The sequence below is a fragment of the Sceloporus occidentalis genome, unplaced genomic scaffold, assembly GCF_023333645.1.
Source record: "Sceloporus occidentalis isolate IW3139 unplaced genomic scaffold, rSceOcc1.0.p SCAF_38, whole genome shotgun sequence".
In the NCBI taxonomy this organism is placed as follows: Eukaryota; Metazoa; Chordata; class Lepidosauria; order Squamata; family Phrynosomatidae; genus Sceloporus; species Sceloporus occidentalis.
Window position 1 is genome coordinate 3,841,053 of NW_028317018.1, and position 21,589 is coordinate 3,862,641.

Here is a 21,589-nt window from a genome sequence, read left to right on the forward strand (position 1 = left end):
GCCAAAATAAAGGCTTTCCTTATTCCTTGATGTATGCTTTGTAGCTTTATTTTCAAAACACATAATACATTTTTCTCCAGAAAGAAATAGAAACAGGTTATCCATTGGGTGGTCATACTGATGTCGTATAAGTAATATTTATTTCAGCTAGTGTGTCGTAACTAGAAGGCAGATTGCAAAAACACATTCTTGTTCAAGTGTCTCATCAAATCTTACTTGATTATTAAGTATTATAAAAGTCCATACAATTCTGAAATATTATTTATATAAAACTAATTCCCTCATTGAGCAGCTGTCAATAATGAAATAATGGACTGGTGTAGAAACTGACTACAATTGTGATTTATTTAGGTCAGACCAAAAGGATAGTTTTACCCATTATGACAGCCAGTATCAAACATTTTAGAAAACAAAATGGTGACTTTATTTGGGCTGATTAAATATATTCCATCTGTCCTGACAAAATATTAGCATTTGTTTTCAATAATTATGTTGTATTACATCGTTTTCAAGAAGAATAGTTAAGTTAGCAACATCTTATGTGTAAGATATAGTTGGAGTATTCTTGTATTATAGGCATTATGTAGTGGTCATTTTACGCAAATCCAAGGACACAATATTCCTGTAAGAAAAAAAAAGAAATTATGATAAGAGGTAGGAGAAGATACACAACAATTTGCAGAACAAAATAAGAAGTTAGATAATATATGTTATCCAAATAATATTAGTTGGAAGGCTCTGTTTCTTTTGCAAAACATATATGACATTTCCAACTAAAGTACAAATATCTTTTACACAAACATATTGTAGACCTTTAGTTTAGTTTGTTACACCGTTCTACTTCCTAGAGTAAATACTTTTATAAATACCAGTATACATTGGCATTGTGCATTTAGGTGAAACATAGAAACACAGAATTTGACGGCATATAAAGAACCATTTGGCCCATCTAAGTCTGCCCATTGTTTCTAATGTAAGATACAGGTCTTAATCAGTCCTTGATCCTGATATCTTTAAGCTTACCATACATGTTAAAATTGCCTTACTGTATTAGCCTCTAATCATGGGAGGCTGATGGGTGAATGTTTATGTTTTCCACCACAATTCTCACAATTTTATTTACTAAAGGATTGTTGGTGTAAGGACTTACCTGCCTCTCCGGTCCCGCGCCGTGGCCGGTCCCGCAACGCTTCCTCCTCGGCCGGCTTCCCGGGCAGCGAGTACCACCGTTACCCGGTCGGCGACCGTGTGGTCAAAACATAATATTACACGTTACATCTGTAACGTGTTCTTATAACCTCGGGTGACCTCCTTAATGCAGGACACACCTCCTCCTGTCCCCATTTAAACCTGGACTTCGTCTTCTGGGTCACCCTTGGTTGGTGTATTTTTGCTATTTGCTTGCACATTGCAGATTGTTACTGACTGCTCCGGTTTGACTTGGCTTGTTGACCTCGTTCCTGTCTCCTGATTCGGCTCCTGATTCCTGCTCGTCTGGTATTGATTCGGCTTGTTGACCTCATCTCTGGATTCTGATTTGGCTTATCCTGATTACCTGTCTGATCCGGTTGGTTCTCTGACTTTCTGGTTCATGTTTGGCCTGGCCCACTCCGCCATCTGGGGTCCTACCTCACCATACCATTACAGTTGGCAGGAGAGTTGTGGTTATAGCTGTCTCTTCCTTCACTATTAATTACAGGGGCAATATTAGCAAGTTCCTCTAGCATGAAGAGCTAAGCTGTGCCTGTATTACACATAATTAATTGTGTTGGTCAGACTGAAGAAATCTTGCAGATTTAACTTTACATTAAGAGCCAACCAAACTCTTCATGCAGGATAAGCATACCTGGGAACTCCCCAGGTCTGACCCAGAGATTGCTGGGTGAAGCACCGCTTCTCCGGGTCAAGACTCGAATCCTCCGGGTCGCGGGCTCTTGACACGCCCCGCTCCCCGCCCATTAAATGAGGGTGTTTCCCATTGGCATCATCGGGAACCCCCCCTGACATCATCGGGAACGCCCCCGACGAGACATCCCACTGACATCGGCGGGACATCGCACTGACATCGGAGGGAACTTCCACCGACGACAAGGGATCGCCCCCTGACGTCAGTGGGCAGTCCTGGCTGCCTCCCGCTGAAGTTCCCAGGCATGAGGATAAGGTATAGCAAAAAGAAGTGAAGGAGCTGAAACACAACTCTCCTTTTAGTGAATAAACCCTTTATGCTTTGAATTACATTAGGACAACAAGTAAGCCTATGTTTTTAATTGAATTTGTGTCCTGTAGCAGCGTTTTGGAAAATGTGTGTACACCACATTGTACTCCGACACTCCCAGTTTGTACATTTTTGTTTGCATCATCTCTGTTAAGGTGTATGGAACCTGCCAGCTGTGGAATTTTTATTTTCTCAGTTATTATTAAGCTAGAGCTACAAAAAAGATCTGAACAACTCTGCAGCCTTATTTATTATTTCTAGGTTAACCATTACATAAATATGTTTTCTTCCCTGCTTAACTTATACTGATGTATAAAACTAATGTATTTTCCTTCTTCTCTTCATCCCACCCTTACAAACTTTACCCTAAACTTTTAGGGTGCAGCCTATAATCGGGTGCGGCCTATATTCAAGCCAATACGGTATATTATTCACTTTTGAATCTTTTTGTATTCCTTATGTTATTAAATGTAAATGTATACAACTTCTGTGAGAACTAAATTATAAAATAAAGTATGTAACAGAATGTAATATAAGGAGAGGCTTTTGTTACTGTACAGGTCATTATGTGAAATTAATTAAATTGCATTATTTCTTTGATATAAGGGTAACTATTTTACCACAAATTTATTGAGGAGAAAAATACATGGAATTGGTAATTATACATTCAAGGACACCAATGTTCATGACAAAGTATTTGGAAACCATTGGTGCCTAGAGGGCATTTACAGAAATCACAAAAGGGTTCTTCCACTGTTCTTACTCAGTTCTGGATCAGACTTCGAAATGAAATCATTATGAATAAATTGTAAGGTCTCACCTCCAAAAATATCCTAAATATATATCATACATTTTTTTTAAATGTATTTTAGACTGAAACTAGCAAGCACAACAAGTTTACAAAGCCAGTAGACATTTCTCATCACGGAGTATTTATTATATATACCAAATACATTGAAAAGAAAAAAAGCTATTTTGTGATATAAATAGTTTATTTACATTACAGAAAACATCAAGACAATGTATACTATCTCAAATATATCCATACATATTCAAATATAGCTGTAGTACATGTTTTCATTGGTGTAGATTACCACAAATGCAAGGCAACATGTGTAGATCTCGTCTCTTTATTTTGACTAATAATAATCTAGTCCAAGGTCTCTTTTCACAACTTTGCCATTGTGGAAACATGCGTGCTTTAAATTAACCGTGTTGATGCTCTTGTTGTATTATCTGAACTGTAATGTCCGGTGTTTTGCTTCTGTCTGTGTATCCTGTTGCTTCTTGGACATTTTCTGTAAAACATTAAATATACATTATCACATGCATATCAAAAGAGAACAAAATAAGTGAAGAAGTCCTGGAAAAGAAGCAGAACATCTATCACAAGCATCACCAGGACCCATGTGTTAAAAAAGGGCATATTGTGAATGAAAGAGTATATGATATGAAGGGAACTGGAATTCCAGTCTAGGTGTCACTAAGCACAACAATCACTTGTGCCCACCAAGTGCTCACTAAAAAATCATAAAAAAGGATTTAAATGCTTCAAATCAAGTGGTGAAAGAAAAGAGGGAGCACATACCTGAGAACTCTGTATTTCACCATGGTTATACAGCAATATGTTTAACTCCTGGGTGAGGCAGCAGTGTTTGGTCACATCCAAATTCTGCCTACTCCCCATTAATGACCAAGATCCCAGGTAGGGGCATGAGTGGACATGGGCTCCATTAGGCTTATCCTCTTTGCTTGTTAATGTGTTTTTAAAAAAACTTGACTGTCTTCCAGCCCCGATTCTGAGGTGATGTTTTAAAAAATGTCTGTTCTTTCACTTATCAACTCTTTAATTTTAAAGCTCACATGGTGCACATTATCAAATACCTAAAAGCACTTCTAGGTGTTATAATAATTATTAATTAATAATATAATTACAATATTTAAATGGATCCCTGTTACACAACTTACTGTACTTTACTGTCCAGTACATCAGTAACTTTGGAGCATCCAGACACATAACTAGACTTTAGAATGGGTTCCTTCACATTTAAATTTTGGATAGTAGGGCTGGACTAGGACTGAAAAGGGGTCTTGACAGTTTAAGATCAGTGGTCTCTAAATGACAGATGTGCAGCCACTAGCTGAATACACATGGCCTTATGCTATGCATGCATGTATCTAGCCAGAGGCCCCACAATGGAGGACCAGATCAACCTTACAAGTGGTAGTGGAGGTAAGTGTGCTGCACCTTCAGTTATTGGCCCACAAAGCTTTTGCCTGGTTTCCCAAATGACTAGTCTGGGTCTGTTGGAGAACCTTGCTCCACATATTACAATATTATGTAACATTAACTGTAATTACTTGAAATATCAGAAAAATAAGTATTAACTAAAATATAAATATACAAGAGAATACTATATTCCCGTAGGCTAAAACAATATTCCATCTCTTTAAATTACTTTGCGCTTTATATCATATATCAATGATATATTTTTTTTACATTACATTATATATTAGTTCATAAGAATGCTTATTTTATACCCCAATTGAAGCAAAACATATTACCTTTTCATAAAAAAACATATACATAATATTCATAGCTACATTGATTTTGCTCTGTATCACTGCATAGTTAAAAACCTAGTGAGCAGGCAGCTAATCTGATTGTAAAAAATTAATGGTCTTTCTATCTTTATATAAATTAATCTATATACTTTATTTTCCTTGTAATCCATTATACGGTGTTCACTCATGCGAACCTCATCAATGTTCATTGCTGAGTAGCTACAAACCTATGATGACAGGGAACATTTTCTGAGTAATATACCTTTCTATTGTTTCTACTTGGCTGAATTTCATACTTCACTTGATAAACTTCCCCACTGCTCTGGAATGCTTTGCAATGTCTCTTTCATTTGCTTTGGGCATATGCCATCTTGCTACCTATCCCCAGTGGCACTTTTAGTGACATACAGTTCTCTTCTCTTTTAGATTTGCCGAAAGCAAACTAAACATCGGCTGTAGAAGGAAGTCATGTGGACACAAATGTTGTCTTGAACGAAAATGCCAGCACAGGTTATTATTTTAAGCATCAAGGTTTTCAGGAGGATCAATGGGCCATTTGTCAATTTGCCTTCCACAAGTTCAGCAGGTAGATGCCCCATGGTGTTTCATATGATGCTTTCTGCAATTTAATTATTTCACACCCACAGAGATTGTGGTTGAAAAGATGAACACAAATATGCTATTCTTAACTATAACAGATTTTTCTAAGAAAATATAAATGTCTCTTAGTAATATCTATTACATGTGGTATAGTTATAAGACATGCAAAAGTACATGTTGAAGAATGCATGAAAATAATCACATCCAAGCAGTGCCGAATTTGGAATAAAGTCGCAATGCGACTTTAAATCCCGTCTTTTTTTTTTAATGTGGAGGAGAGAGTGTAAAAGATTCTAATAAACCTCAATTAAGAAATGGACCATATATAATTATTGGTATAGGCAATAGTTCAATGATAGGCTTCAAGGTTTCCTTGACCTTAAGATATGGAATGAAGGATTTGCTGAACAGGCATTCTATAGATAGGATAGTAACTTGCTAATGCAGGGTATAGTTGTAACTCTAAAAGGGCATTACAGTATGTGTACAGCCACCACCTAAAATAGGGTCTCGACGTGTAAAGATCTTAGTGAGCATGTTTACCCAATTAGGTGAAGACCAATAGACTGACAAGACTGACATCATTATTCAAACTGTGTATATAAGTTAAGGCCTTGGAGAAGCATAGGAGGAGAGGTAGAGGGGAGATGTACTTGCCATCCATGTACTCTTCACGTCCCAACACTCCCTCCCTCCATCCTCAGGAATGCATAGGACAGATGTCATGAACTAAAATTCCTCTCCAAGGTTTTGTAAGACTCGTTTTGTATTATTTTTGTTATCTACTTTTAATATTCTTCTTCTATTTTTGTTCGTATTAAATGTTTTACCTTTGTTTGCATCTAAGTGACTCTGCCTATTTTTGACGCACATATTTATGTGTTGTTCCTGATACGAAGTTTGTGTTTGGCCCTATATATTTTATTACATATCTGGCGTGCCAGCCCTGCGTATTTTTTCCTGGCCTTTGCCCTCCAGCTTGCTCAGGGGGAAGGGCAGATATATCTGTACACTTTTTGCAAACTGTCGGGAGATAATTAAGAAAAGAACCTTTGAGGATACAGACTTCCAGATTTTATTGGAACAACAAGTGCTAAGAGACGCTATTGACGGCAGACGCAAGAAAGCCATACAGCGTGATACAACAGCCATTCAAGGAGAGTTCATTAAGAAGGGTAAGTCATGGATTTTATAAAAACATATGCTAACAAAAGAAAAATAACTTTTCAATTTGATAATTGTCCTACTAATGCACAGTTATGGGCTAGTATGTACAAACAATGTGAGCTAGAAAATATGAAGATAGATAAGAAATTGTTATGTATTGATAAACTTAAGAAGAAACTGCAAAATGTCCTAAGCATGTTTAACACGTTTAATGACTTGATTGTGGAGGATTTACAGCCTAGACAAAGTATTTGCATGATTAACAAAGTTGTACCAGAATCTAACCCTGATGACAGTACTGACGACTTTAACAGCTGTCCCAACTGTTTTGTTTTAGCTCAGCAATTAGAGAACTTGGAGAGGGCTAGGGACAGACAAGCTCAGTTACTGTCTAAACTATGTTTAGAAAATAAGAAGGTGTCAGTTATCACAAGACAAGAAGGTAAGAAGGGCGTATCTTTTGTCCCTGAAATATCTGGTACCTCAACAATAGATTCTGATGAGGAACTTGACGTAGGAGGAGTTGAGAGACAAAAGCTCAGAGACAGTGCAACAAAATTGACTTTAAAAATTAATGATCAATTAATAAAAATTGCCAAAGATATTCCTAAATATGACGATAAGATGGATGCATTCCATAATATTGATGTATTTGAAACAAATACAGACAAATTCCAATTAAATAACAATCAAAGAAACACCATTTTTAGGCTATGGATACCTTCACATATGTCCAAAAGGTTACAGGACACACCTACAGAGGATGCATTAGGTCAATTAGTGCATGCAAATGATATGGATAGATTGAAGCAATTAATTCTGTTTACAACTGGTGACTCATCTCCATCTCTTGACTTAATTGAATCTCTAAAAGTAAATCTGCAAGATGATCCCTTTGCATTTTTGTTGAAATTTGAGAAAGCCTATAGAATGGTAATGGGAGTTGATGATGGAGATGAACCACAGGCAATGATTATAGCATTTGTAAGGAAATTTAAATATCTAGATCCTGTATCAGTTCAGCTTGCCTCTGAAAAACCTAGTTTGCAAGAAGCAGCCATATTCATTGATAGTATTAGAAGAGCAATGAAAATGTCAACTGTAAAGGTAAAAGTATCTACAGTACAGGAACTAATTGACAAACGGCGAGAATTAACTCAGAATGACTGTCACAAGCCACAAACTAATCCTACTAATTTTGAACGATTTGATAATACTAACCAAAAGATATTCAGACCAAATGTTAGTTGTTATCATTGTGGTCAAAGAGGACATTTGAAGTGGCAGTGTAAACAATTTCTTAAAAATAGAAAATTTGTCCCTAGAACACAAAATTTTGGGAAAGAGAATGGGCTGGTGCCAACAGCCCCACCTACTGGTGAACAATTTAAGTCAACGTCCCCATACACTCCACTAATAAGACAGGTGCAAGAGCTCACAACAAATAGTACTGCTACTAATGTAACAGGAAAGAATGTCAGGGGGGGTCTGACGCCCTCTCAGTGACTAGATAAGAATCAATCACTCTGTAAGTTGACCTATGTAGCTCCAGTGTCAACTGACAACTGTGGCAGACCATATGTCAAGGGAAAATTACAGGGAAAAGAGATTACATTCCTAATTGATACAGGAGCTCAATTAAGTGTGACTAATCAAGCTTTACCTATAACATCTAACTCACCTGTTTGCACGATTGTAGGTTTTAGTGGTAAAGGTAATACTTCAGCAACTTTGGTTACTGGTGTTTTGTTTGAGATTCCTGGCTATTTGTGTACTGAAATTGATATCTGGCATTGTCCTAGCTCAGAAAATATCTTAGGGGCTGATGTAATGAGAGAACGAGGCTGGGTCATTGACTTAGGGAATCAAGTGATTTGGAGAAGTAATAACCTTAAAGGGCCTGTAGTAATTGATCCAAGTGACTACAGTGTAGTGGCTGTCATCAATTTAATTGAGGCGGTATCCCCAAATCATGTATGGCCACAAATGGATTGTAATGACTTGACTCTTGTAGAAATTGTACAGAAACATCCCTCGTTATGGGCTCAATCTAAGAATGAGGTAGGGACGATGAAAGATGTTGTTGTCAAAGTGGAAGGAACAGATCCCATAGCTCAGAAACAGTACCGATTGCCTCCAGATTCAATTGAGCCTTTGTCCAAAATTATTGAAGAACTACTTCAACAAGGCGTCATACGCAAATCGAATTCGGTGACAAACTATCCGTTATGGGCAGTTAAGAAACCAGATAATTCTTATAGAATGCTTCTAGATCTGCGTATGTTTAATAAATGTACCCCAAATGTGGCACCAATTGTAGCAGATACCCCTGACATCATGTCTCGATTGAATGCTAAGGCGAAGTTTTTCTCGGTACTGGATATTAGTAATGGTTTTTTCAGTATTCAGATAGAGAGGAGTTGTCAATACAAATTTGCTTTTACTTTTCTGAATGAGCAATATGTATTTTGCAGATTACCACAAGGGGCGCACATGTCACCTAGTCTGTTTCATCAGGCATTGGCAAAAGTGTTATCAAAATTCTCAAGGCAAGATTGTATTCTACAGTATGTGGATGATATCTTGTTGGCAACAGAGAGTAGAGAGGAACACCTCACCTTGCTAGCAGAATTGTTTAATCTGTTGTACGAGTCAGGATTGAAATTAAATCCAAGGAAGGTCCAATTACTGAAACAAGAGGTTCAGTACTTGGGAGTTTTGATAAGTCCAGGCCAGAGACGTCCTTTGCAGGAAAGAGTAGCAACAGTAGCAGCTTTGCCTGTACCTACAACTTTCAAAGCTTTAAGACAATTCCTGGGACTTGTAAATTTTTCTAGAGACTTCATAGAGGGCTTTGCTGAAAAAGCTAAACCCTTATATGACTTACTAAAAAGTACTGATGATGACAATTTGTTTGGTCCATGGGGAGATGAGCAGCAGAAAGCGTTTGAACAACTAAAACTTGATTTACAGAGAGCACCAGCTTTGACAACTGTGTATCCATCTAAGCCTTTTGCTTTACAAGTTCATACCTCGGAGACGGCTGTCTCGGCAGTTTTACTGCAGCTACAGGGAAAGGAATGGAGAATAGTTGGCTATTTTTCCAAACTCCTTTCACCTGTGGAAAAAGGGTTTGAAACGTGTGCAAGACATCTGGTGGGTGTACACTTTGCAGTCAAGGCGACTGAACATATTGTTGGGTTTAACAAACTAATTCTGCAGACCCCTCACTCCACCTTGAAATTGCTTCTTGAAAAAAGTATCCCAGGAGTGTCACATCAAAGATTTGCACATTGGTTGTTGTCTTTATCTCCAAAACAGATTGAAGTGGATCATAAAGCTAAATATGTGCTCCCTCAACTAATGCAATATGAGGGTGAATCACATGAGTGTGTTGAGACATTTCAGGGGGATTTTCCATCTCTTTTTAGAAAAGAAGTAGAGGAAACTGATGAACCAGTATTTGTAGATGGTTCTAGATTTTGTTTGAAAGGACAATATTATACCGGATATGCCATTTGGTTTCCAAAGAAAGGCCGAGCTATTCAGCACAGACTACCAGGACATTTTTCTGCACAGAGAGCAGAAATTGAAGCTGTTAAAACAGTATTGGAAATTAATGAGAAAGAAAATAATGATCCTTTGGTAATCTATAGTGATAGTTCATATGTTGTACGTTCACTAACAGACTACTTACCTGTGTGGAAAAAACGAGGTTTTGTGGATTCATCTAACAAAATCTTAAGTCATGTTGATACATTGCAGACTATCTTTGAGCTAGCTTCTAAAAATCCTAACCGATATGCTATTGTCAAAGTACCTGGCCATAGCAGAGGAACTAGTGATTTAGCTTTGGGAAATGAGAAAGCAGATTCTCTAGCCAAGGAAGCAGCTTTGATAGGAGAGATAGTGATGGAACTAGAACCGTTGGAAGTACTACCAGTAAAGAGTAAGGAAGCAAATTTACCTTCATTTAGTGATGAACAGATGAAAGATCCGTTCATTGTGGAATGTAAGAATAAAATAACACCTCCTTTTGTTTGTGAAAATGGAGTGATTTGTTATGAAATGCAAGGTAATTTACTTCCAGTTGTGCCTAAACACTTGCAGACGGAATTCACCCGCTATAATCATGAAAGTTTAGGTCATGTGGGTCAGCAAAAGTTGCTGGAAATTCTCAAAGAGAAGTTTTATTGGGACAAAATGGAGGACTCTGTACAAAATGTTGTTCAGTCATGTCTCATTTGTGCTCAAGTAAACCCCAGGCCTAAAGGACAAAAGCCTCCACTTCTAAGAATTGCACCTGCAGACGGTCCATGGTCTACATTGCAGATTGACTACGTAGGTCCCCTACCTTCAGGTAAACAAGGTCTCAGGTACGCATTGGTTGTGGTAGATGTATTTTCTAAGTGGGTAGAACTGTTACCTGTCAGGAAAGATGATGCTTTGTCTACGGCAAAAGCATTGGTGAATCATGTTTTTTGTACTTGGGGAATCCCAAGGATGATTTCATCTGACAGGGGGAGCCATTTTACTGGCAAAGTCATGCAGGCTGTTTGCGCAATCCTGGGGGTACGTCAACAATTCCATGTTCCATACCATCCTCAGTCCGCAGGTATTGTAGAAAGAATGAACAGAACGATTAAGTCTAGAATTGCAAAAATGTTACTCGATAAAGGAAATACTTGGGTTGATGCAGTACCTCTGGTATTGATGAGTATTAGGGGAACAAGTTCCTCAACTACCCAGTATACACCTTTTGAATTAATGACAGGGAGGAAAATGCCATTGATCTTTCCTCATGAACCGTTTTTGTCTACTCCACAGAAAGATGCCATTGCAAGAACTAAGTGGTTACAGGTACTTCAGGATAATTTAAAAGCAATCCTTCCACACGCAGCGTCTAGAATGCAGCGTATGGTACCGCCTCACTCTTCTAAATTTGTGAAAGGAGCATCAGTAATGATTAAGACTTTTAGGAAGGCGGGACCGTGGGAAAGTAATTGGGAAGGACCGTTTGAAATAATCGACACTATGGGTCAAGTTATGATCCTTGTTCAAAGGACAGAAAAGACTGTGAAAAATACCCGTAGGCAGCAGAAGCTGTGGGTACATGTTGACCAGTGTAAATTATATGTTTCTAACTAAATTCTGTTCTTGCAGGAACACAGTTCTGCAAGAAAATGGAGGAACAAAACTGTTTACTATTGGACAAAGAACCTCCAAAGAAACAGCAATACAAGAAGCGTGACATCAAGATAGCGTGCTACATATTACTTCCATGGTTGTTGGTGCTGAGTTTTTTGATTGCTGTGTTGTTTGATCTATACCAGAAGCCAATTGGAATTGATGCTCCGACAAAGGATTTACCACAGGAGACATTGTTATCACATAAGATAAGAGAAGTTCAAGTGGATCGACTCCTGACATCAGACATTGATACATCAAAAGACATTGTTGGACAAATTAGATTCGTTATAATTTAAGACATACAGATTTTGTATTTGATGGGGAAAATCTGGAACAATTAGATGTTTCAGCTTGTCTTCATTTTGTTTCTAAAGTAATATGTCTTCCAGGGCAAGAAAAGGTTGTCTATCATTCTTGTTTTCACAATCATTCATCATGTGAGGCCAGGATTGAAAGTGTTACATCTATGCATGAATTAATGACTCAAGTAAAGATAGGGAAAGTTTGTTTTCAAGTAATGAAGGAAGAGTCATTGGTCAGAGCATTCTTTTCAAATTGTATGCATAATGATACTCTTCACAGAGGATTATATTGCATAGAAGGTGATTTGAAAAAGTTGGAGATAGATGGGAAAAAGTTTAATGTCTCCACTATAGGTACAGAGCGTTTAAGAACACTACCTCAGCAATTTAATCTGACACAGATAGACCATTTTCCTTGGAAAACATGGACAGAGGAAATAAAGAAAGATAAGGGATTATTGGCCATATTAAAGCAACAATTGAAAGATGCAGAAATTGTTTTCCAACATAAACAAGGTGAATTAGAACAAATTCAACATCAATGGAATGATATGTCTGGAGTTAATCGGTGGTCAAATTTTAAAAAATCAGTAAATATGTGGTCACAATCTTCGGTAAAATCCGCAGCTGGGAATATATTGTTAAATCCAATTGTTATTATAGCTATACTTGTTTTATTATGTATTGTTTATCAAAGTTTTCTTATGTGTAGAATAAGTAAGATATATAAACATGTTAAGTATGAAGTAGATAAGGGAGATGGAGTATTAAGGGAAATGATAAAAAGAGCACAATCCTCTCATTCCATAACAAATGTAGAGAAAAGGGTGTCTCATGCTAATGATTATCATATGGTCCCAGGTAAAGTGTGATGTGATTGTAGTATAAATGTGATACGAATGTGATACGAATGGGGAGTAAATGTGTGTATTTGAAAATATATGATAAGGATATTATCCTATCATCAGGGGGAATTGTAAAAGATTCTAATAAACCTCAATTAAGAAATGGACCATATATAATTATTGGTATAGGCAATAGTTCAATGATAGGCTTCAAGGTTTCCTTGACCTTAAGATATGGAATGAAGGATTTGCTGAACAGGCATTCTAAAGATAGGATAGTAACTTGCTAATGCAGGGTATAGTTGTAACTCTAAAAGGGCATTACAGTATGTGTACAGCCACCACCTAAAATAGGGTCTCGACGTGTAAAGATCTTAGTGAGCATGTTTACCCAATTAGGTGAAGACCAATAGACTGACAAGACTGACATCATTATTCAAACTGTGTATATAAGTTAAGGCCTTGGAGAAGCATAGGAGGAGAGGTAGAGGGGAGATGTACTTGCCATCCATGTACTCTTCACGTCCCAACACTCCCTCCCTCCATCCTCAGGAATGCATAGGACAGATGTCATGAACTAAAATTCCTCTCCAAGGTTTTGTAAGACTCGTTTTGTATTATTTTTGTTATCTACTTTTAATATTCTTCTTCTATTTTTGTTCGTATTAAATGTTTTACCTTTGTTTGCATCTAAGTGACTCTGCCTATTTTTGACGCACATATTTATGTGTTGTTCCTGATACGAAGTTTGTGTTTGGCCCTATATATTTTATTACAGAGAGAGGGTGCGGCCCGCATAAGATCGGCAGCCAGGGCAACCGATCTTACGCGGGCCGCACCTCGAGCCCTGCTGCTTACCTTTGGGAGGGTCTTCTGTACTGCATAGAGGAAGTGGAACCTAGCAGAGTTCACGTGACATCACATGACTCTACTCCAGTCCTGCTTCCTCTGTGCAGTACCAGAGAACGCAGAGGGAGGCTGAAGTCTGTGAGCAGCATCGAGGAGCTGCAGTGCAGGTAAGGGGGTGGGGAGGGTGTTTGAATAAGTATGCGTGATTGAGGGAATTAATCTGTGAATGAATGAGTATATGAATGAATGAGTGTGTGTGTGTGATAGCATGGATGTGTAAGTGCTGGAACCTGGGCATGATGGGACTGTGATTGCTGTTAGCAATCACACTCCTATCATGCCAAGTCAGTCAGTACATGCTGAAACCTAGCTAGCTGCCCCCCTTGTGTATTGATGCTGCCAGCAGTATGGTGTCTACACATCACTTACAGCCACCCTGTACCAGCATGTACTGGCTGACCTGGCATGATAGGAGTGTGATTGCTAACAGCAATCACAGCAAGCACAGTCCATCATGCCTAGGTACCAGCATTTACTGGTTGCCTGGGTATGATAGGAGTGTGATTTCTGTGTGGGCAGTGTGGACGCCAGGGCTGGCTTTGGGGTGTGCAACCTGTGATCACGCCAGGGCTGGCTTTGGGGTGTGCAACCTGTGATCTATGCCTGTAATTTAGGGGGTTTTAAATATACCTTTTAATGACGTGTTTTTATGTGAATTCCAATTGATCTATACCTGCAAAGATGGGTTTTTGCGTTATTCTGTAGATCCATATCTATATATTTCCATACATTATTTATGTATACCTGCAAATACAGTGTTTGTATGTCTTATTCAGTTGATTAATACCTGCAATGCTGTTTCCATGTATTTATTTGATCTATACCTGCAATGCTACGTTTCATTGTATACCTGCAAATACAGGATTTGTATGTCTGATTCTGTTTATTTGATATATACCTTCAGTGCTGAGATCACAAGTGAATTTCAGTTGATCTATACATGCAAAGCTTTGTTTGTGTGTTAATGTGTTGATCTATACCTGCTATCGGCAACTGGGGCTAATATTAATATATATGGACAGCAGGGGCATCAATACACAAGGGGCAAAAACACTATGGGGGGTATAAATGACAATGCAGTGTGAAAAATCCATCCTGATGTAGTCGTCTGTGATATAGATTGTGTCCTGCTGTTTGTGTTTTTGGTTATCAGTGTAACAGAGCCTGTCCTCGGGTGTCTGTGTATAGGTGTTGGTGTATAGGTGTTGGCCTATCCTGGTGTGTGTTTGGGTGTTGGTGTGGCAGAGCCTGTCCTGGTGTGTGTGTTCAGTTGTCAGTGTGGCAGAGCCTGTCCTAGGTTGTGTGTTTGGGTGTCAGTGTGTCAGAGCCTGTCCTGGTTTGTGTGTGTTTGGATGTGGGTGTGGCAGAGCCTGTCCTGATGTGTGTGGGTGTCTGTGTGGCAGAGCCTGTCCTGGTGTGTGTGTGTGTTTGGTTGTCGGTGTGGCAGAGCCTGTGTTGGTGTGTGTGTTTGGTCATCTGTTTCCTGGCACTTAACTTACAGTAGGAATTATTTAATTTATATTTATCCAGAGATAACATGCCCTCCTGAAGTTGTAGTGACTTCAGGGGACAAAACGTTCAAGGCCCTGAAATCATTCAGTGGAAAAGTTATTTATTGTGTTATAATATTAATTTCAAGAATTAGTCGCACTCGATTGTGGCTTCAGGCTAGAGTCGCCACTGCATCCAAGTTATTATCTGCCGTTTGAAACAATAGCAAATAGAGGGGTTACAGTCAGTTCTACCTTGGCATCACACTTTATGAAGCCACGGGCCCAAGGGCAGTAACCTATATAGCCTTAAAGGTAAACCTCCATTTAGGAAACGTACTAGTATATCAATGACCCTTTGACTTAATAACTGGTCAAACCTCTAACAAATGCTTCTGGTAGCTGTGGCTCAGACTTGCACAACTTCAGGAGGAATTTTAGACCATTCTTCCTTACAGAACTTCTTAGGATGTCTGGTGTGAAATGCTCAAACCTTAACACATTAGAGATGCTGTGGAATGACCTATTCCACAGCATTTCTAATGTTTTAAAGTCTAGGCTCTGACTAGGCAACTAAAAAAGGTAAATTTTCTTTTTTTAAGCCATTCTGTAATAGATTTACTTCAATGTTTATGGTTATTATCCTGCTTCCTCACCCAGCTTCTACTGAGCTTCAGCTGGTGGACAACTATCCTGACATTATTCTATATGATACTATGATAAACTTAAAATGTATTGTCCCCTCGATGATGACAAGCTGTCCAGTACATGAGGCAGTAAAGCAGACCCAAATCATGATGCTCATTCCACCGTACTTTGCTGTTGGGATGATGTTTTCATGTTGGTATGTGGTGCCCCTTTTATGCCATATGTAGTGCTGCATGTTCTTCCCAAACAATTCAACCTTAGTTTCATTAGTACACATTTTTCCAGTAGTGTTAAGGAGAGTCAAGGTGCTCTTTGGCAAACTTCAGGCACGCTGCAATGTTGCAATTCTCAAGAGCAGAGTCTTCCTCCATGGTGTCTTCTCATGGACTCTATGCCTGTTCAATGTTTTGCATATGTTAGACTCATAGACAGAGATGTTAACCAGTTCCAATGATTTCTTCAAGCTTTTAGATGTTATACTAGGGTTCTAGAGTGAGTAGCCACAGTACTAAATTGATTCCATTTATAAATGATTTGCCTAATTGTAGACTGATGAATACAATATGTTCAAATTACTTTGTAACCCTTTCCAGCTTTATGCAAATCAACAAATCTTGATCATAGGTCTTCTTAGATTTGTTTTTGTGAGGCATGGTTCACGTCAGTATATGCTTCTTGTGAATAAAAAACTCCTCTTTGAGTAGTTTTTTTAAGTTAAAGTAGCTCTAAAAGACACCTTCAATCCCGTTTCATTGATTCAGGTTTGATAACTCCTGGCTCCAATTAGCTTTTGTTGAAGTAATTATCTTAAGAGCATACTTTTTCCAACGCACACTGTGAATGATTGAATGATGTATTTAATATGGACAAGAACAATACAATAATGTGTGTGTTATTAGTTAAATAGTGTGTGTTCTACATAAATGCTGATAATTCCAAAGGGTTAACTTAATTTTTCTTGACATTACATATATATATATATATATATATATAATATATAATACATTTTCATTAATTTGCAACTTCATTACTTTGTTTAGATTTATATTAATTTATCACTAAATGTAGTTAGGCCTACTGTAAACGCTAGATGAACTGCTACATCACATACTTAAGTTCAAAATGGTGCATCTTGCAATAAGTTAATAGGTATAATAAAACAATATAGCTTTTTCACACATTAGATGGGTACCATAAATGTTATATTTAAGCCTTGTCATCAGCAGCACTGGGTTGATACACGCGGCCTTGTGCCTTGTGCCTCAGACCTTTTCTATTTCCTGAGCTATCCCTCAAAGACATCAATACAGACACAAGTTCCCCCAGCAACTCAACTCAGAGAGACTTTAATATATGTTCCTGAGGTATACAACCTGAAACAACATGCTTGGGACTTTTGCTCATGTATATTTGTCTCTCTATTATGCTGCATCTTATATTCTCTCTGATTTGTAACTGTTTGAAATGTATCACATTTGAGGTTATTAGATTTGTAATCAGTTGTTCTTCTGTTAATTACCTACTTTTAATTATCTGTGTCTCCTTCCATTTTGGTTAAAAAAAACTTTCCACTTTCATGAATATAATTCCTCTCTTCCTTACATCTTTCCCTCACAGACATTAATCCAGACACACTTTCCCCAGCAGTTTAATTCAGACTGTTTAATGCCCTTCCACCCTAACTCATGACCCACCCATCCCGGGTCATTACCCTATGTAGGTCTATTTAATCACATGATATGATTTAATATTGCATTTAACTACTTGACAACATCCCCCTCTATTCACAATTGATTATTTCACTATACTCACCTGCAGTCCAACCATGTTTATTATGTGGCTGGAATTAGCAGGTTTACAACTCCGGTGTGACTCACTCATCTATCACAAATCTCCAATCCCATCCATAATTTGTTTGTACTTTCTCCTCTTCACCCACTTTATGGCTCTCATGCTTGCGAGCAGGGTCCTCTACCTCATGTTTTAGGCTGAATATGTTTGTCTAATTTTGTCTGTAATTTCCTTTATTATGATCTGTACCAAAGCCCTGCTCCAGTTTTCAATGTTAAAAAAAATCAAGTGTGAAGCAGAAGTGGACAGGTATATGACACACAAAGAGTTTAGCTTCCCTTCCTCACACTGCAGTAATTTTAATAAAAGAAACAGAAATAAAAGTTCTGGGAAAGGAAAAAATATAGAAAACGAGGGAAAAACGATACTGTTAATTTTTTCATCCAGCATTAACCTATACAGTACTGCCCTTATGACATTAGCACAACTAACATTAGCATAGCCAAATGCTACTACAAAATTAGCTTTCCAAAATAAATGTCAACAATCCAAACCCAAATTACAACATTGGAAGAAGTTAAATACTGTAAGTATTATTTGACATGCTGCAGCAGATTTTCTTATTGTTTTATTTTGTCTTAATTTTTTTTAAACAACATACAGATAAAAAATGAGCAATGTGGCAAACATACAGACATCCTTGACAGCTGTCATCCAATGTAACTCTACTGTTAAACTTTATGGATAAATTTGCCAACACACAAAACGAAGGATGCAAAAACAGTAAGGATTCAAAGCAATAGTTTCAAATATCTCAAGCAATCAAGCCACTAATATTGAATTCCATGAAATAATCACACTACAAATAACTGTATATCTCAGCTCATCAGGGCCGGCCCAACAATGGAGCCGCCCCAAGCCCTTTTTTTTTTTTTTTTTTTTAAAGCCGAGAAGAGAGAGAGGGCGACCCGGAAGTTTCGGGTCTTAACTCGGAGAACCGGTCCTCACCCAGCAATCTCCGGGTCAAACCCAGAGAGTTCCCAGGTATGATCATAATGCAGCATTGCACAATGTGTGCCCATAAGTATCATGTATTGAAGGATAATCATTGTTTCTCTTTGTCTTGCTAAAAATAAACTTGCTCTAACCTGTACTTTAAAAGGTATGACACTCATCATAGTTTACCAATTCATGCAATTCATGCACATTTTTCTGGCATGTAATATTGATGCTGTTGAATAAACCTCTACTCAATGAATGAATGTATTATCAGATAAATGTTATAAAGCATTGATTTTGACTGGATGTCTTCCATCACATTAAATAATGAATTATTTAAGAAAAAGTACCTTCATTCACCTCTTTTTCTTCCAGATCTAATTTCTTCTATTCATTACATTTTCTTTCAATAAATACCCATCCATATTAGTTATATGAATAACTTGTAATGCTAAGCATGTATGCACATAAGGATTTTCCTTTAAATATTTAATGAATAATTCCAAAATGTAATATTGAATTATTCAATACAATTTAAAACACATATAAAAAAACACAGGGTCAACATAAAACAGGTGAACTACAATAAACCACTGCATATGAGGAATTTTTTAAATTCTGTATATATTTATTTGTAGCATTATAAACTAAAATTTGTCAGTGTAAAAAAGGTACAAAATATTGTATATATTGTATATATTTTCACAAAATATATAGCTGAGCAAATGATTTGTTTTTAGCCAGGTTAAATTGTATGTTATATAATTGTAGACAATGGTCAGGAATCAATCTGGGGCAACATTCTAAATGAGGAGCAGTCACTATTGGCCCATTTATGAAAACCTTGGTGATTTTTATTAATATACATTTACTCATACCCTCAAACTCATAACGGACTGGATTCAATGTTGCATTTAAATATATCACACATATCTGAATGGCAAACAGCCATTAAAATGTATCTAATTTAACAAATATGAGAGCCAGTGCATCTCTGTTTTTTATTTTTATTAATTACAATAATGTGAGGATTGTGATTCATTTACTTGATTTATCTAGATTTATCTACAACATCTGGTGCAATGTTCCTTATTTCAGAATAAAAAAAGAACATCTAAAGATCAAAAGGACAGTACATCATTTACAAACAGCAGACAAAATACATTTATATGAATGTATTTTATATTTTAAAAATATATTAGTATGATGTTGTATTTTGAATAAGTCTCAATATATTCAATATAAGTCAATACATATCTAGATACATTGTGTCGCTACAATAAGTAGTATTTCTTTGCAAACAAGATATTTTTCATTGAACTTTATTGGACATAACAAGTCCATGGTCTTGCTATGCCTATGCTATACATGTTTAAACTCTGTCAGGATATTAACTCCTACCACTTCTGCTAGAGGGCTTTACACTTATCTACCACATTTTACCAGTGAAATAAAACATATTTATATTAACTCTAAGCTTCTGACCCTCTAGTTTTAGATTATGACCTTTTGGCTAACATTTTCCCTCCTTTTAAATAAACATCCCACATTTACTCTTTCGCTTGGATTCTTATCTGTTTCAATTGTTAACAAAACAATATAATGAAATAATTTCTGCCCAACTGAGTTTCGAACACACCCAGGATGGCATATTCACTCCATGCACATCCATGCACACACACAAATGCATCCATGCTCATACACATATACTAAACATGTACCACTCATCAGGGGGGTACCATACTGGCACAAAGTGGTACCAAGTCTCTTGGAAATTCCCTCTCTCTCAATGTCTCCCTATCTTTTATTAATGTACATCTATAGGAGCGTCTATAGGGGCATCTATAGGGGCGTAAAGAGGTTAACAAAACAAGGCGTCCTCAACCGAGTCTACTGTACATGGCTATGCCTGCTTTTCAGGGAAGGTGGATGGTCACCATGCCTCTGACCGACCTAACGCTGATACTTGCCCCACCCCTTCTCACCTCTTGTCACACCTCTAACACAAGTGCCCTGATTTGGACACCTGATATTGTACCTCATGTTGTGAGGTATGCACCAATAGTTGAGACTAATACTCCAAGATGACTATCCAACAGAATAAAACCACATCCATCCTTTTTTTTAAAGCAATCTGTATTATTATTATTATTATTATTTATTGTTTTATATAGCGCCATCAAATTCTGTAGCGATGTACAATGGGTTGTCATATTGTTTTTGAAGACCAGATTATAGTGGTGTTCAACATTGAATTGTATACTCAAAAAGCCCTTACACTTTCACAAAGACTCCAATCTCCAAAGAGGTACAACTAAGACTATGTTAAATAAACCCTCATCAAAAAAGTTAAATATATATATATAATTCTGGACCATAACAAATTGGATAAAAAAAGCTAAAACCAACAAAGCTTGCTGCATGTCATTTATTCCTTAAGAAACAGACACCAAAATGGTTCTTCCTGCTTTAACAGTTTTATGGCAATTTTGCAGCTACTAATAGAAGAAAACTAATAAAAAGACATTTATGGTATAATATAATGAAGGTTAAACCCATAAAGTATGGGTAAACGCATGGCATTTAAAACCTTTCACATTAAAAATATTTATGCTGCTCTTTGAATTTCACTATCCAGCAACGTCACTAAGCATGGTATAGTTTGTTTGGCAAGACTACAGTGCCATCTACTTGTTAACTTTAATATGTCAAACTTTTGGCACTGTTGGATTACTAGACATACTGGCCAAATTTTAGTATGTAAAAAAAGCTTGAAGTTAATGACTTTATTAGGCAAAATGCAAAAGGAATGTTTTGATGTTCATGGGTTTTTTTAGGGTGAATTTCTTATTTTCTAGATTTTAGCAT

General features: G+C 37.2%; 1 protein-coding gene across 1 annotated transcript in view; it reads right to left on the reverse strand.

Moving 5' to 3' along the window:
• Positions 1–3,416: 3,416 nt before the first annotated feature.
• The window catches only part of LOC149290643 (tomoregulin-2-like), a 298,414-nt gene continuing 280,241 nt past the window's right edge, over positions 3,417–21,589 (reverse strand). The window contains exon 10 of the mRNA XM_089488490.1: positions 3,417–3,513. Coding sequence (XP_089344616.1) covers positions 3,417–3,513 — 97 coding nt within the window. The remainder of the gene's footprint in view (positions 3,514–21,589) is intronic.